At 40.4% G+C, this 17432-nt stretch overlaps 1 protein-coding gene across 6 annotated transcripts in view; it reads left to right on the top strand.

The window, feature by feature from the left end:
* Window positions 1-17432, top strand: part of auts2a (activator of transcription and developmental regulator AUTS2 a) — a 270462-nt gene that overhangs the window by 53352 nt on the left and 199678 nt on the right. For all 6 annotated transcript variants that reach the window (XM_047330435.1, XM_047330438.1, XM_047330436.1 and 3 more), the window contains exon 3: window positions 14297-14509. In XM_047330435.1, coding sequence (XP_047186391.1) covers window positions 14297-14509 — 213 coding nt within the window. The remainder of the gene's footprint in view (window positions 1-14296; window positions 14510-17432) is intronic.

The raw sequence follows: 17432 nt of genomic DNA, 5'->3' as shown, positions 1-17432 counted from the left end.
ATTTGAATGTGGGTTTACTGTTGGCTGTGTTTGCACAGTCCATTAGTATTATGAGGGAAACAAATTAACAGAAACATGCGAGAAAAACCCAAATACTCAATATCAAACCTGAAACAACAAAATGTGCCGTGGAAACATTTGACTAAGGCAAACAAAGAGAGATGATCTCTTTTGAGGCATTAGGGGTTTTCGGTATTTAATGATCATATGGGGCTTGAATTGACCTCGACCCAAGGGAGAGACGGAGATGCTATGGTGTGCCTAGTTTATTGCTATTAAGGCCTCGCCAAGTATTCTCCATGCATTGCTTACAGTAAATGCAACAATGGGTTGAAAATAAGGAATTGCGATTTTTCAAACAGATATTGGAATTTGCGGTTAGAATTACGTGCACGCACGCACTCACGCACGCACACACACACACACACACACTGAAAGAGAGCAAGATGTGTTGAAGAGAAAAAAGGGAGAGAGCGGTGAATGAATACACAGTGACGGTGTAGAGAATTTAGCTCTATCTCTGTTAACAGTCTGTCTCTTTAGAGAGGGAATAGTCGTGGTGATTATTACCTCACGTGAGCCATTGTCAAAGGGAGTAACATTTCGATTTGAAAACGATTAATCGTTCAGCCCTAATGCACAAACACATTGTACTCCATTGAATTGACTTAATGTTAACTAAGATGAGGTAAGCTGCGCTTATGCAATGCAGTTTCCTAATGGAAAGACCCATACATATGTAGCTCCATTTTCAGCCTGGGAGGAAGTAAGATATTTGTTGAAATTAAATTTGCACATCAGGTAATTTCCACATGGCATAAAGTATACAGCACGGTATTTGTATTTTGGAAACTTACATTCTGAAAGTATCACTTATTCTTGCTTGATTAGCTGGTAAATAATGTTCATGCTTTCAGTAAGAACTGAGTTCTCTTTAAAAAAAAAAAAGACAAAGGCGGGTGAAACGCTCTACACCCAACTACAGCAAGCAAATGGAAATGTCTGAGCTGCTGTGAAATGAAAATATTGAAATGAAAAAAAAGGATTAATCTTCATTTGGTTTGATATTTTGCAGCCCTTCATTGCCTCTACTCTGCTAACTCTTTTGACATTATTATTCATAATTGTTGCTGCATGTTTTTTTTGTTTGTTTTTTGTGACCTGAGGTACTGTAAGTACCTTTTTAAAAGCTGCGCTGCACTTTGAGACACTAGATTTCATCTGAGGAAAGATTCGTATTCACAGCAGGTTGGAGCAACAAGTTCTCAGATACATAACGTCGGACTTTATGAGCATCAAAGAAATGTGATGATCGTCTTTCTGTACCCAGTTGCTAAGCAACCTGCACTGTTCTGTCTGAAGCCACAGTGTCCCGAAAGAAACATCACGTCATTGGTCTGGAGAGTAGAGGAATGAAAGCAGGGAATGCAGAGCCTTAGGATTAAACCACTGTCATTTTTTCAGCATGTTGACAGTCTATGTTCCCACGTGCACATCAATAGCAACTCTTTGTGGATTCAAGCATATGTTTCAATACAACCAAAGGTTTGATCATATGAAGAGTTAATCGTCTGAGTGTGGAGACATGAGAAGGCTCCAGAGTGCAAAAATATATGCAGTGCGATTTAAAAATTATCGTATCGTTTAGCTCTGACGTCAACAGGAGTTTTGGCTTACTCCTGTCACTAAACACACAACACCATGTACTTTATGTTAGTTATTTGTTCAAAGTAGTGCTGTTCAGAGTTTAACAATATACTGTGTACCATACGAGAAACAAAAAAAATTGTCCATTCTTCTCCACACTGCTCAGAAACGATAATTACATTTAACACGGCTTATTGTATAGCCAAAGAAGAGCTACCATTTCCATAATTACCAATGTATATGGGAACTGTCAAGAAAAGGTATAATAGGTGTATTATTGCGGTAAGGCTCAATGAAAAATTTGGGGGGCACCTAAATTATGTGCTGTTGCACCTTCGTTAAAAAGTTAGGCGGCCTGCATGTAGTTGAGGTGGGTGTCTATTGTGTAAGCCTGCTGGACTATTCTTACAACCCTTTCTTGGCTGGAGAGCACATGAAGGGGGCCTCTTTTGTTCATATGCCATTTACTGAACACCAGTGCAGTATGGGTATTAAAAAAGCAGGAAATTAAACCAACTGCTACGAGTTTCTCTATGTGAATGCCACTGCTTTAGTGCTCACTAGCAGTCTGGTCCTGGCAGCGAGCAGGAGAGAAGCTCATTGGGGACGGTTAGACTTCAGCATCACCCACTATTCACTCCCTTCCTGAGTCAATTTTCTGCAGTGAATCCTAGAGGTGGAGGGAAAAGGGAGAAATAAGAGGGAGTGAGAGCTGTTGCTACAAAGCCGCAGCCTGAATCAAGCATTTCTTTTTCCCAAATCCCAGGAGAGAACCGTTTCTACTTCTGCTGTGGTTATTCTGGCTCCAATGCACACAATAACACAGAAAACAAAGTTGTTGTTTTTTTAAAGAGCAATGGACAGCAAATTGGTTTTGTAAACTCCTGAGAGGATTGAAGTGAAAATTGTCCCTTTTTTCCCCTCTCTTCATGCCACTTTTCTATCAAGCAGGATAAAGTACTTATTTCAGAGACTCTTTATTTTTATTTTTATGTTGAGTGTACACTAAATAAGTAGTGTTTATTTACATCCAGCAGAAAACGAAGGCAGTCTCATCCACACATGCAATAAATTCTTCATTCATGGAGGTTCATGTTTAGTTTGTGTTGAAACTGTTATGTTTAGGGCTGTGCCATATCATAGCGTCCACGATAATACCGGTACAATTTCTTAGTTGATAAAAAAGTGTGATATCGCGATATCGATTTGGGGCAGTGTAGTGTTGATGTCCTGTGGTCTCTTGTGTGTGTGTGTGTCATTTGAACCTACTTGGAGGTAACATCTGTGGTGAATTGAATTTTATTATTTTATATGCACAGGTGTTTATTTTCATTCATCCATCCCATTTTTTATCAATGAGGGTAGTCTAAATTACAAACACCCATCTGTAAATTCAATACAGGTCTACAGCGTCATAAAAAATATCCTCCAAACTTATCATACATCAACACCTCTGAAACTATGTCAATAAAAACATGAATGAAAATTATTACCTCTTTGAAGATGGGATTTATCGCAGGATTAGTTCAAAGGTCTAAATGGAAATTTACTGTGTAATTTTCCATGATGATGAAAAAATTGTGAGTAATGGCTGAGCAACTTCCATCTTCAGACAAACTCTCAGCGGCAAGCATGTAAATAGACCTTGAGTTAAGATTTTCTCCCCAAATCAATATTATAAAGCGTTTTCAAAGTAGATTAAATCATTGAAACCATGTTATTTTAAGAACAATTGAAAGAATGAGTTGTATATTTACTGGTGGGCATGATGACTGCCTTTGAATGTTTGACCCTCACTTAAAGCAGACCCAATCCAGGCAATAGTAGTGGCCATTCTGCCAGTGCTCTAAGCATACCAACACTACAGCTTTCATTATATGCCACCCTCACTTGGTGCTAGCAGCACTTTGTCATCTTAAAAGCGTTTGCTGTAGTATAAGTGAACCGGTCTCTACTGCTTCACATCTCACAGACTCCGTTTTTTGCTGTCACTGTGTTGAAAGCTCGTCAATTTCTAGTTAGCTGAAACGCAGTTGTGAGTAGTGTTTCCAATGTGTCGGATGCAGGAACAGGACCCAAATGCAGTGTGTCGTAAAACAATAATAATTAAAGAAAACAAAAACAGACACAATCCAAAACTCAGTTAATTTGAAACTCCAACCCAGACAGACACAGGAAAAAGTAGGGTGAACAGAAACAAGACACAGGAAAAGGAAGTGATGCAACAGAAGGAAAGGTGCTACAAAGTAAAACAGGAAATAGAAAATTAATTTATAGAAAAGCAAGGGATAACAAAAGAAACTTAACAGAGTCCCACGAGGAATGTTTAATGAATAAATCAAACATGAATAGTAAGAAGTAATTAAAACATGAATAACAGTACACTGAAAAACAAGACTTCACCAGGGCCGACAGAGTTCGAAGGGGGCAGACTCATGACACATTGTTCTGTGCGTTTGTCATGCAATTTGATGGTGCCAGTGCTCCGGGCTGTCTTCTAAATTCGGTTGCAGACATTGCACGGCATGCTTATTTCTTGAACATGTTTGACTGTAGTCGGACACGGCACATTATTGGAAGAAAACTTGGCTCGTGGGATTTGTTGTACGCTATCATGTGTTTCTGTTGGTGATGCATCACACACAGCGCTATCACTGAGAGATATGGTTCTATGATGTTGCCAGCTCTTCTGTGTATGGTTGAGTGCATCGGTAATAGATATAAATCACTACAGGTGGCGATAAAGTTTAATTTAAAGTTGTTTATGTTAAATTGATATATGCTTAGTGTATTGGTCTCTTCAAGTCGTCGGCTATCCTCTCAGGGACAAGTAGTAGTAGTGGTAGATGATATTATTTCATGCAGCTCAACATATCACTGTGATATACTGACTGAAGACAAATCTCAGGATACCGGATTCTCAGCAGAATCTTAGCACAGACTTATTTGAGGTGGCAAAGGGAAATTTATTTGCAAGCATCCATAGAGAATTACACCAAGGTTTGCTCTTTTACATGGCTTGGGGCATAATTTCCTTAAGTCATCATAGTTCTATAGTATTGTCCACTTCTCTCCCTGCCATCAGTTTCTAAGCAGAATAACTCTACTGGCAAGGAGAATTAAAAATTGCCTACATGAAAACAAATCACACAGAGAAAAAAAAGGATTTCTATAATATGTATGCATTTACATCGTAATTAAGTAAAAACATGTATTTTTTTAAATGACGTCTCCTTTTGTTGTTACTAAATGAATTGTTTCATTTGTTTTTATTTACTCGTTTGAAAGATGCTTTTATCCAAAGAGATTTACGAATGAGATTCAACACTAGTACAAGTATGCGCTAGATCTTTTCAACAAGAGAAGGTCCAGGACATAAGATAATCCTTTATCCGTCCCACAACGGGGACATTTGGTATCAACTGATCGGGTAAAAAATTACATCCAAAGTGCAGAGTAAGTGATTGTTAGGTGTCTTAGGGTTTTAGAGGGGCTAGGAGAGGAGGTGTTCTCAGAAGAGATGAGTCCTCAAGAGATTCTTGAAGCTAGAGAGAGACTCCCCTCCTCTGACAGCTCATTCCACCATCAGAGAACCACCAGTAAGAACAGTGTGGGCTGTGATTGGATTGTGTGCAGTGAAGTGGGCAGATAATTGGTTCAGTGAGATACCTCCCTGCGCGTTCCCTCGAGTGTGTCGTGGCGTTGACGAACATGCCTATTTTGTCCCCTCCCTACAGGGGTGCCCCAAAGCTCGCTGCTGGGGGCCTTTGTCTTTGCAATATACACCGTCTTAGATCTTGGGTCCGACTATCCCTTCTCATGGCTTCTAATATCACTGTTTGAATTGTGATAACATTTTCCAAGCAGTTAAAATCCATTGCATTGCATCATAGCATCATTTCTTTGTTAGATATTGCACTTTTTCCCATGAATGCACTATTTTGCTGATCATGAATAACTCATTAACCTTGTCACAAGAGGATTTTTTTGATAATGATTTCAGTTGTCGTTTTACCAATATACCCATTCAGCAGAAAGTGAATTTTCTTTAGTAATAGTACATGACAGAATGCAATAAAAGCTTTGACCCAGTGCAGTCGCTGTAAGCAGTCCCACTGGCTGTTAAAGCTAATGGTTCATTTGCTTTTACATCTGTCAGCAATTAGGTGTCATTATTTCAGCCAACAAGGGCAGCTTCAGATGGTGAAATCTATCTCACTCTGCCACTTGGGCTCGGATTATTTCCAGCAAAAAACCCAAAATGTTGTTGCTTCATGTCCTCATTTGATCACGACCGTCATCTTGTTTCACAGTATGATTTGCTTATTCAGGTTGTCGCCACATGGCCAATGTGCAATGTTATCTTGCTTTCGTTTGCTTTCCACTGAAATCCTTTCATTCATATTCTTCTGAACACAGCATATGACCTGCCAGCTGATGTCTATGTATCAAATATAGAGGTTTTCCCAAAAAAAAAATACAGTGCTCTGATTTAGTAACACAACGAACCAAACACTGCTGGTTAACGTCTTTCTGCACCCATTAAAGGGCCACTGCCTGCTCCGCTTACTCAGTGATTAACATGAAAAAAGCCCGGCTGACAGGCTGCATCTCCGCTCCTCATGTTTATTTAATCAGGGTAAATGTTGTGGGTTCTTGTGATTCATGCTGAATATGTTTGCTTTTCATTAAGTCCTGTACTCTGCTGTCATCTCTGCAGAAGGCCCCGGTTTCCCCTCCTGTTAGGATGCCTGCTCGAGACACGTGTATGCACACAAACGTGTCGGAGGTGTCACGAATACAAACACACATGAATTTAAAATTTTGCGTTTGGTGCTTAGTAAAATGTTGTAAGACACTTTAAGCAAAAGGCAAAACACAGTTATTCCAACCTCTTAGACACTGTGAAAGAACAAGTGTTACATCGTCACTCTGGGTATATCTCATTCTCCAAGCCAGATTATTGTGGCCACAATGCAGCCGTTTGATCGCTGTCTTTGATACGATATGTGTGGCCCGTGCTTCGTTGTTTTCTTTGGGAGAATCCGTCATTGTGTTTCTCTCAGGATGCCTGATAAGACTGAAAGATACAAAGAGAACCTGGTCGCTGAGATCTCACATTACCCCAGGTCCCCCTCGGGCCTGTGTACTCTCCCAGAAAGAAAAATCCATGTTTGTTCAACGGCCAGACACAACAAGGAAATCGGACCGTCACACACAGGATGTCTCCTTGTCTGTTTCCATGCACCCTACTGACCTGATTTCGGGGGGGGGGGGGGGGGTGTCAGGAAAATTGGCTAGGTGTCTTTGTCTGTCTGAACATGAGAAGTGATGTGAGTGTGTGTGCTCCCCACTATTGTCGACAGCACTATCATCACAAAGAAGGAAACAAACGTCTTGCAGATGTTTATGTCTATCAGGAGAATCCCTCACTGCCTACCTGCAAAGCTGCCCCTGGGTGATTTCAGACTGCTGGTGTTCCAGAATCAGAGTCATGTAAGACATGTAACACAGTATTGTCGGCGTCTTGTCCTGCAATGCTGCCTCTCCTGCTTAAAGGGATAGTTCAGTGATTTTAAAGTGGGGTTGTATGAGTTACTTATGCATAGTTAATATGATTCCTTATGGAGATGGTGATCAGCGATGTCATTTAACGGAGTTTGGAGGGGACATGGAAGTAGCGTAAGTCTGAGTAGCACTGTTGCAGAGGGGACCACCGGAAAACGTATTTTTCGCCACATTTTTAAATGCTTACCTAAAAAAAAAATATTTTCGATTGTAAGCTGGAGGACGTATTTTTTCATTGCTTCAACTCGCGCCAGTGCAGTATCACTCCGCAAATCAGCTGTTTGACTCAAAGCTAACACGGCGAGTTGGCGCAGTGACACATGGCCGAAGAACGCTTGAAAAAAAAAGTGCAAACTTAAACGTCTCTCTGGCGGAAAACTGAAGCAGTGAAAAAAATATGTCCTCCATCGTACAATTGAACGGATTTAAAAAAAATTTAGGTTACATTTTAAAATGCAGCGAAAAAGACGTTTTTCTGATCAACATTTCCATAAGGTAACATACTAACTATGCATAAGTAATTCATACAACCCCACTTCAAAATAACTGAACTATCCCTTTAAGAAAAACTATGTTTTATGTTTCTTTTGGTCCCCATCCCATCTGCTAACATTGAGGGGGGTAAGGTTTATGACCCATGCTGATGTTGTTGAGTTGATGTTTTTTTATTACTGTACTTTACTCTACATTAAAATTGTAATGGGGTATTTTGGGGTTGGTGAACAACATAAGGACTTTGTGAAAGGGCTGATGTTTTTTTCTTGCTGTCACTTTAGCATCCTTGCAGCTTCACTATGACAGTTCTGTGGTTGTGAGTGCTTGAACTATTTTCTGTTAAATAATTAGAATTTAGGTTTCACCAATGCTCTGATTAGAAATTGTTCTGCTAGCTTTGATGGCAGCCTTGAGACACGAGCTGCGGATTTAACCTCCTTAAACTCCCAATTTAACATTTCTACATTTACAATAGCTGCAAATAAGCTGTAATTCATCTATTTATTTCTACAAGCATAGAAATTCTGCCTCAGTCATATTCTCAAGGGCTCGCTCACCTGCTACTAATATCTGGCTGTAAATGCAGCTGGAGTGTTTGGTTAGGTCTCAGCAGCGTTTGATTTTTGTGCTAAAGGGTTAGGGTTAGTTCTTCATGTTCTGACCTGTACTTATTCACCACTATTAAGTCAGCCCAAATGTGGTCAGAAGTCAACATAACTGCTTACAGTACTTCTTTTTCCAGCTAAAAGTAATTAAACTATTCAATTTTGCATGAGATTCTGTCTCCTACCTTTTTATTTTTCTCTTCATTGCATAGTTTCAGGAGCTGGTGCTTTTCCATCCTTTTCTCTCGAGGAAGAAATGCTTGATTCTAGTCGCATAAACCAAAGGCTCAGTGCTGAAGTTTACATTGTATTGGTAATGGTACAGTATTCATTTGGTTTAAGGACTGTTGAATTCCTCACATGGACTCAATTGGAGTGTGTAGTGTTTTTTTACGTTGTATTCCACATACATGTTGGTAGTATATTTTACAGGTTGGTCTGTTGTATTTTGGATGCCGACAATAATGCTTAGAATTTCCTACTGGTACAATGCTCTCTGGACATATATATGTTGCTCTTGCTGTGGCGTTGTCAGTATTTCAAAGAAAAAAAGACAGTTGTTTGTTAGAACTGCTCTGTTATAACAGTTAGGTCCATTATTATTCTACATGTAATACAAGATAGGGGGTTGGCCTGTCTGTTTATTATTTCCCATATGGAGACTATGCACTGTCTCTGTATAGTGTCTGACAAAGTATTGTATTGTATCTACAGAGTAGAGTTTTTTAATTTGAACTGTGGCTGCTTTGCTATGATATGTGACTATGGATCAAATGGGTTTTATGTCCATTAAAAACTGAAATAGACGGTGGGGTCGGAAGGCAAGTCATGTAATCGTTGTGTCCCTGACTATCATCTAACAGGTAACGGCGACTGCAGCACCAACTCTGATAGAAAAACCAAAACTACAGCCGACACTTACAGCTTCCTTAATGCTGCTTCACACTCACTGAAAATGTGATAATCAGGTCGAGGACTCTCTGAAGGATGACAGTTCGCTGCTCAACCTAACTAAGTAGATGAAGCTAATATAGGCTGTTGTCCTAGAGTACCCCACGAGGAGCCATTGTGCAGTCTTTATTAGCATTCATTAGATCTCCAATTATTGTTTAGTTTGTATTATGGTGGGTAGGGATTTGTTTGTGTGTGTGTGTGTGTGTGTGCGTGAGAGCAAGAGGGAGGGAGAGTGCTGAACGCTTTGTGAAACCCGTGGTGCAGTTGAGGGCTCTCTACTTGTCTGTCTCTCAAATCCTGTCTTTTCCTGTTTTGTGCCGTCATCTATCCCTCTCTCTCTTTTCCTCTTTGCTGGGTGCTCAGTTTATGTCAACTAATTAAGTAGTTTCAGTAAAACGAGTTGATCAGTATCAAAGGTGAACTGGCTGAGAGACCAGAGGAGGTCCTGCTTGTGTCCTATAATATTGTACCATTATTCTGCCTCTCTGTTCTGAGAAGAGGTACAAGAGAAATAGTTTTTCCGGCATTAAGTTGGCAGGGGATGTTGTCACGGAGATGGAACAACGTTTTTGTTCAAGGGAGAGCTGGGGGGGCAGGCACCGATGACACTGTGTTACACCACACCTTCCTGTGATTCTGGAATGCGAGCATGCCAACTGAAATCACACACTGGGGTCAGGACTCCAGACTAACTGTGTTTTTTCTAGGAGCGCTCTAGCCCCTTAATGAAAATTTTAGGGGCACAAGCAGAAAATTTAGGGGCACACCTTAAATCGGCCTGCAACGCAATTATCCACATTTTCACCCATTTTAACCGTATTACTGATAAATGCTTTGGTAATGGATAGATAACTTACAGAAATTGCAATGTGATAGAAGGCCCGGAGGCCGACCACGGGTGCAAGAGAACACTGAAGGCGAGTCGGGAGACACGTGCAAGCTTTAATCCGGGCACCGCCCCATCAGCACCGGAGGTGGATCTGCACTGATCTCATGCGTAGCCTCTCTGGAATCTAATTGACGGAAATCGTAGCAACTGAGAACACCGACGAGTGTGGTTGACCAATCACTCCCAGACTCATCCCCCTCTCACACACATTGGTCTTCACTGGCGGAGTGCGGACTCGCTCGCAAGGTCTCGCAAAATGCAACCATTTGGTCGCAGTATGGAGGCCTGGGGGTGGTACAGTATCATGCTGGCTATGTTTGGTTCAGTGTAGACAATCAAAGTCAGCTAGTGAGGAATCCTCTTGATGGTTAATGAGCAGGAACTCTGTTAAAAGTGAGTGCCCAGCACGGGGGGATATGCAAACACAAGACAAAGCAGAGTTTAGAGTAAGCGTTACCAACAGAGCCAAGCAGGATACAATGTTGTCAAATGTAATTAAACCCTTTAAAAAGAATGAAAAATAGTTAATGGTTGTCTGATGGACTCATGGAGCCAGTAGCAACATCAAATGAATCTAGAGAACTGTATTAAATTATTGTTTGCAGGTGTTTTAGTACTTTAAGATTAAGAAGAAGAAAACGTTTTGAAGACAATTTTTTTTGATTTGATACGATGTATCCCATTACCTGAAATGATGTAGTGATTATCTAAACCCTCCCAGAATCATCAGTTGGCCACACTGTCTCTCCAGTTTATCATCTTTATGCACTGACTCATTTCAGATCATTATGTTTTGAACTGCATTTGTTTATTTTTTTTTGGCAAGCAGAGCATTCCCATTGTGTCATCCCCCCTCTCCCTCATTGTGAAAGTAGCCGCACAGACTACGTGTTCCACATTTATTGCCAACTCCAGACAAAGCACGGTTCAGGAGGAGCCTCTTCACAGTTCTGCTGTAAATTAATTGTTAATGAGCAGCTTTGGATTACTCAGGAGGAAATTGCATCTTGTACATTACGTATAGTAATATTCTGCGGGCGTTAGATAGTTTAAAAGTGAATATCATAAGCATATCTCCATGTCTACTGTCTGACAACTTGACAGTGAAACCACCATCAAGAGACATACACCGATCATTTTAATGTTGTGGCTGATCAGTGTTATAAATAGACTGTTTGGAATAATCATTTGACTCGGAAAAGTTCAACCCTTTTATTAAAACAAGATCTACCCCTTCTCCCTCATTAGACAACCCAGATTTTATGAATATGGAAATATTTCATCTAATGGATTTAAGGTGAGCACAGATAAACTTGACACCTTCTGCAGATGAATGTGAAAACAGCCGTGTAGTGTCAAACATTGCGCAAACATCATGCTGCACAGTGAAGATCGAACATCCAATTGTTTAGTTGTCAAGTAAATCAATTATGTCTGAAAATATAACATTTATGTTCCTGTCAAACAAGCTGGATAGTTGAAAGTGACACATGTTCATCTCACGTTGGATGTGATAAGTTGTACAATCTTAGTAAAAATAAAAAAAGTAAATAAAGTGAATTAGAATAGCTACCTTCCAGATAGTAATCTGTCATACGGATACCGTAGACATACATTGCTACTAAATGCCACAGTAATGAAAGCCAGTGGAGAGTCAGCCATATTGACCAATTGCTTACCTTTCAGTGTCATAAGGTGCTGAAATGAGGAATTTCCCATGCTATTGTTCAGTGAGCAGGCAGAATATAGTGTGTATGATTTATTCTGTGCAATCAGTTGGTTTGGGGGCTTAGAAGCATGCAGAAGGCTGACACAATGGAACCTCTCTTAGCCCCATCATAACTTTGTCACTTGTTCTGTGGACTGACAATGCATGTCATGCTGCATTATTTGCCTTGGATGAGTGTGGGTGGGAAAGGCAAATGAGATTAGTTGATGCATGCACTTGTTTTTCTATGTGTGAATGGAGGCCTTTGGAAATGGTTTAGTGAGTCAGTGTTAGTAGCACACTCATTAAACTCATCCACTGCATATCTCTGACACTGGTGAAATCATTCTCACTAAGTCACTAAGGTGTGGTTCGTTAAAGGGGGCAACTTTCTGCTGCTTGACACAAGGAGGGTTGTGCCCGCAACAGCATTATGTGGAAAACGGTGTCGATTCTGTGGACTGTGGGATGAATTCTCAACTGAGGCACAGTTTGTGAACAAGTTCTTAGCCAAACACAAGTACTGCTGGTGAACATATATAAACCACTCCTCAAGAAGTGACTCGCTGAGGCAGTTTTTCGATGTCAAAAGATGTGGTTGGAAGCAGGCGACCTGTTCAGCTCTTTAACTTAAGTAAAAGTATCAATACTGTAAAGTATACCCCTAATCGATTGCAGCCGTGGACCTTAGTTTGTAGGAGTACAGATGAGGCCTACCTTACCCTCGGGAGTCAGCTCCACAGAGGAAGCTGACTCAACCTTGTCTTGTGCACCATCCTACTTTGCCTGTGTTTTTCATGCCATCCCAAGGCCTTATTTTCAATCCCAACATTGCTCCAAGATAATCCATTATTGAAATTTCAATAAAGGCGATTCCATAATCTGGAATGTCAGAATAAAAGGGTGAACATACACTGCTTTCCTGGTACCAGTGTTCAGGCTAGTAGAATTAATTATACTGGACCATTCAGATGGGACCAGGTTGTCTATGTGGTGACCAAACATATCCCTACATCTACCAGTTGAAAGTCCTGGAAGACCTGGATGCCTCACTTCTATCTTTCAATCAATCAATCAGCCATATATCTAGCACTTTTCATGCACAAAAATGCAACACAAAGTGCTTCACATCCAATGAAATGCAACATAAAAAAAGAAACAAAGAAGATACCCCCCTCCCTCTGATAGACGCAGACACACACACACAGACATTTACTGACGATCAAACATAGGATGCAAGGCTTAAAAAGAGCAAAACATTATTTAAATAAAACATTTAGTAAAAACATGAACGAGAAATCCAAGGAAAACGCTGTCTCACTTATTTGCAATGAGTAAACACTAGAGGTAGTTAGAATACAAATCTTTGGTCCTATACATACTGTCAACTAACAATGCTAACCCTCAATATTTTGATTCAGCTGTGTCTAATCTCTGATGTCTCTCATCTCACTCCAGAGTGAATTGCGGCCTTTTGGTGCTTGATCTAGCATCTTTTATTGAATGATTTTTAGCAACTTGTAAATCTCCCTCTGAAAGATTTATAAAAAAAATTAATCATACAGTCATCAGTACTTCTGTCCCATCACCGCACAGACAGCTGAGAAGTTCTGTAACCAGTATGAGACTTCTCAGTTGCCTGACCCTGTAGACCCAAAACCATTAGTGATGAACTTGCCTTGGGATTTATGCAGAAGTGTGCTGCAACACTTGACCCTGTAGCTCCTCTCCAAATGGCGCGAGGTTGCTTGGATAAAAATTTCCCCTTGATTACTGATCACATAAATACATGTAGAAGAGTGTGAAGGCGTGTGGACCTCAAATGGAAAATGATTTAATTGAGAGTTCATTTTGAGCATTTTAAAGATTTTTTTAATGCTTTTGACTACATTGTAAATGAGATGACCGAATACTTGACACTACTTCACTCCCAAATTACCTTTTAGAACCATCTTTATTGCTGTTGGGCCTCACTACTGTGTAGTTTAAAATCAAAGCAAAATAGGTCAAATTCTTAAAGGAATCACTTTTTGTTATATTTCTGAGGAAGAAAGTTTTGATACTAATATGTGCACTTTGTTTGCTTACCTGGAATTGCCCCCTTGCGGGGTTGCGAATAAAGTATTTTAAATTGAATTGAATAATACTATCCTGTATCTTGCTCCAAATTGCTGATTGGAGCAAAGTCACTGCACCATTTACTGTAAAGTGGAGTGAGATGCTATCTGCCAAAATAGGCTTTCTTGAATGTGTGTATATTTCTTTTTTGCTATATCTCGAGCATTCTTATGAGCATTTTTTCTCAAGTATATAAGCTTGTATGATTGCAGGATCCTCAAAGGCCGACTGCATGGCTGATGTGCCCAGCATGTTACCAATTGCTTGTTTCGGCTCTAATATAAGCTTTATCGTGTGCTGTTTCCTTTGTAGAAGAACATTTCACTGAAGCCCCAGGAGTGTAGTGACAACCAGGCTGGGCCCCTGCACAAGAAAAAGCCTGTCAGAGTCCCCAACGGCATGAGCTTGGAGACCTGCAAGAACAATCACCACCACCAGCAGCCTTCAGACCAAGAGAACAACCCCCGCCTGGCACATACACAAGGCAAGAGGAAGAAGAAACGCCTGAACAAGAAACACTCAACGGTACGTTAAATGTCTTATTCTACTATTGCACAGTATGGGTATGGTGATCCGATCATATGTGCAATTAATCATATATGGTACATTTAGCTGAATACCATGTTGTCTTTGTGTTTTTCCTCTGAATGTAAATAATTATGTTGTCGCTCGGTTCTCTTGCTTTTGCTTCATTGCTTACTTTGTATCAAGAGTTTGTGTGTTGCATCAACTCTGAAGTCAGGACAAATGTAAAACCCCTATATTCTTAAACTGCAGGGGGTGTTTATTACAGTTTATTGTACACTGTACAGCCACTGGATGTGGACTGGCTGGAAGTGTTTTATCAGTAAAATATGCATCCAGGAATTACAATTTTTGAGGCTTTTCATTGCTCCATATGCTGCTGTTGCTTTCTCATTCACTTGGATGGGAAATGGCCTCACACTTGTATGACTGTATGAATGTGGGCATTGCATTTATATACATGTAATATGATGCGCCATGTTTCCAGCTTGGCTCTGGTACAGCGTTGGCAGTAACTCAAATGAGGCTTAATGCTGTTTACAGCCATGCTGTTGGTCTGATGACAGCTATTGGTTCCACCGTTGGCCATTAGAAGTGGGAGAGTCTAACATTTGTAAGTATTCTCAAAAGGTTTAGTACATAGTCACATTCCATGTGGAGGCTCTACTATTATGATCACAAACAAGCAATAGGGGGAAACAGAATACAGAGATGAAATATTCATTTGGAACACATTTCTATATTCCATATCAAGTAAGAATCAGATCATAATATCTACTCCGATGACATGTTTGATGTCGAAACATCATAGCTTTTAATATGGTGTATTAACTAACTTTAAGCAGATCCCATCTTTCCACATCCTGCCTGAGTTATTGTGGGTGAGGAGGCCCCGGGTTTGAGTTTAAGTTGGCTGATGCATTTAAACCTCTTCCCCTGAGAGATTTGAGGCTTTACAAACATTGGTACTGACAGTGAAATAAAGTCACAATGCTCTTGTCGGTGTGAAATACAGCTTCAAGGGTATATGAGTGTATATCAGCGTATGTCTGCATATATTTGTGTGTGTAGCAAGGTGACGAGGTCACTAATGAATATTTATGGTACACTGATGCAGTGGTGTATCTCCACCAGCAAGGACTATTTGTAACAGCACTACCTACTGTTTATACAAACACTGCAGAGACTCTGAGGTTGGACTTTGCCTTTTCTCTGGCATAGGGTCGGTCGTCTAGAGCTGCGTCTTCAAGGACATATTTGAGTGGGTCGCAACAGGACAAGCAGAGAGGAGGGAAACCTGTTTACTCCACAGGGTTTTTACAGGAGCAGTATGCGTGGTAGTATTTCTTGATTTGGTTTGGCCTTTGTGCGGTTGGTCACAGATTTGTAGGTTGTTGCACAAAAATGACTCAATTACATGCCTTTTTGTGTCTTACTTTAAAATTTGGCCAGACCATGTGCTTGTTGTTTAGAGAAATGCTGCTGTATTTTGAGATCCATTCACAAGAATATTAAATATGAGGTACCGTCACTCCCTGCAGTACACTGAGGTAACATTCCTGTTGCATGTTTTGTGTCATGCAGTTTGTAGCTTTGCTCTTGTTGTGGCTTTTCGCTGCTGATGAATTCGAGCAGCCTGTGGTCATTAGTTTTGTGGACTGATATCCCAACTGCTCTGAAAGTCTGCTATTCTGAACAAGTCACATGACAGAATGTACAGTGGTCGTGTGAATGCAGTATACAGTAGCCCGTGGACCTCTGCCATGAGGTCCAGCACTGCTGCCTGTGTGTCATGTCGCTGCCTACCAGCTTCAAGGTTATCTTCATATGATGGCTGTACATGCAAGGCATAAATGCCTGCATGGAGGCAAGTGCTGCATATGTGATATTGTTTATTAAAAATGTATTCATATGTACAATGTGATTTTGGCGCATTTGTGTGTGTTGGCCTAAACGACCAACATGCAACCACAACCACCTGCTAAAGGAGTAAAACCCTGATCTCCCGGGCTCTCTCTTTCGCACACACACACACACACACACACACACACACACACACACACACACACACACACACACACACACACGCACACACACTATTAAATGCCATTGTTGTTGGGCACTGTTTGCCAGTACCTGAGCTCTTACAGAACCACATTCACAAAAATGTATACTTTTGATAATTTTTCATGTCTACCGTTGGTCAATAAATACATTGATGCAACTATAGATGTTGCATTAAATCCTTCGTAATTCAACATATTACTCACAAACACGGTCACACAAGTATGCACACACTTCCACCGCATTCTCACCTTCTCTCTCCTACTCACCCACATAGTGTTGCCACAAACATTAACTCAACATGCGTTGCCATAACCCTCCCACATCACAGGTAGCTGTGACATGATAGCAACAGCACCATAAGTTAGTGAGTTAAATACAAGGATATTTTGCTTAGTCGCCACGGAGAGCTTATTAAATTGAAATGGCTCCCTTTAATCTTAGGAATCTAAATAATGTTTAATATTTTTTTGTTCCTTGCAAGATACCGATAGAGCATAGTCCTCAATAACACCCCAATCCGTCATGCCTCATGACATATGCATAATTGAAAAGATCATCATCTGTGCCCTACAACAGCCCTTCTTGTCCTCTCTGAAGAGAAACAAGCTGCAGAGTTCTGTAACACAACTATTACATTTTCTTCGGCTTCACTATATATAAATGTTGAGGCATTGTCCACCCACAAAGTTATCGTTGAAATGTCAGTGGTCTGTCTTAAGGTATAATTCTCCAGATAGGTTTCATTCTCTTTAGAAATGCTATAGTCTGGAGAGAGGGTGTCTGTTGTCAGCATCTTTTTTTTTTTTTTTTTTAGCTCTGTGTTAATCTGAATGAGGGAGGAAAAGAGAGGATTTAG

The sequence above is a fragment of the Scophthalmus maximus genome, chromosome 2 (assembly GCF_022379125.1).
Source record: "Scophthalmus maximus strain ysfricsl-2021 chromosome 2, ASM2237912v1, whole genome shotgun sequence".
Lineage (NCBI taxonomy): Eukaryota > Metazoa > Chordata > Actinopteri > Pleuronectiformes > Scophthalmidae > Scophthalmus > Scophthalmus maximus.
Note: the sequence above shows the minus strand (reverse complement) of the source record. Positions and strands in the feature narration are given on the sequence as shown.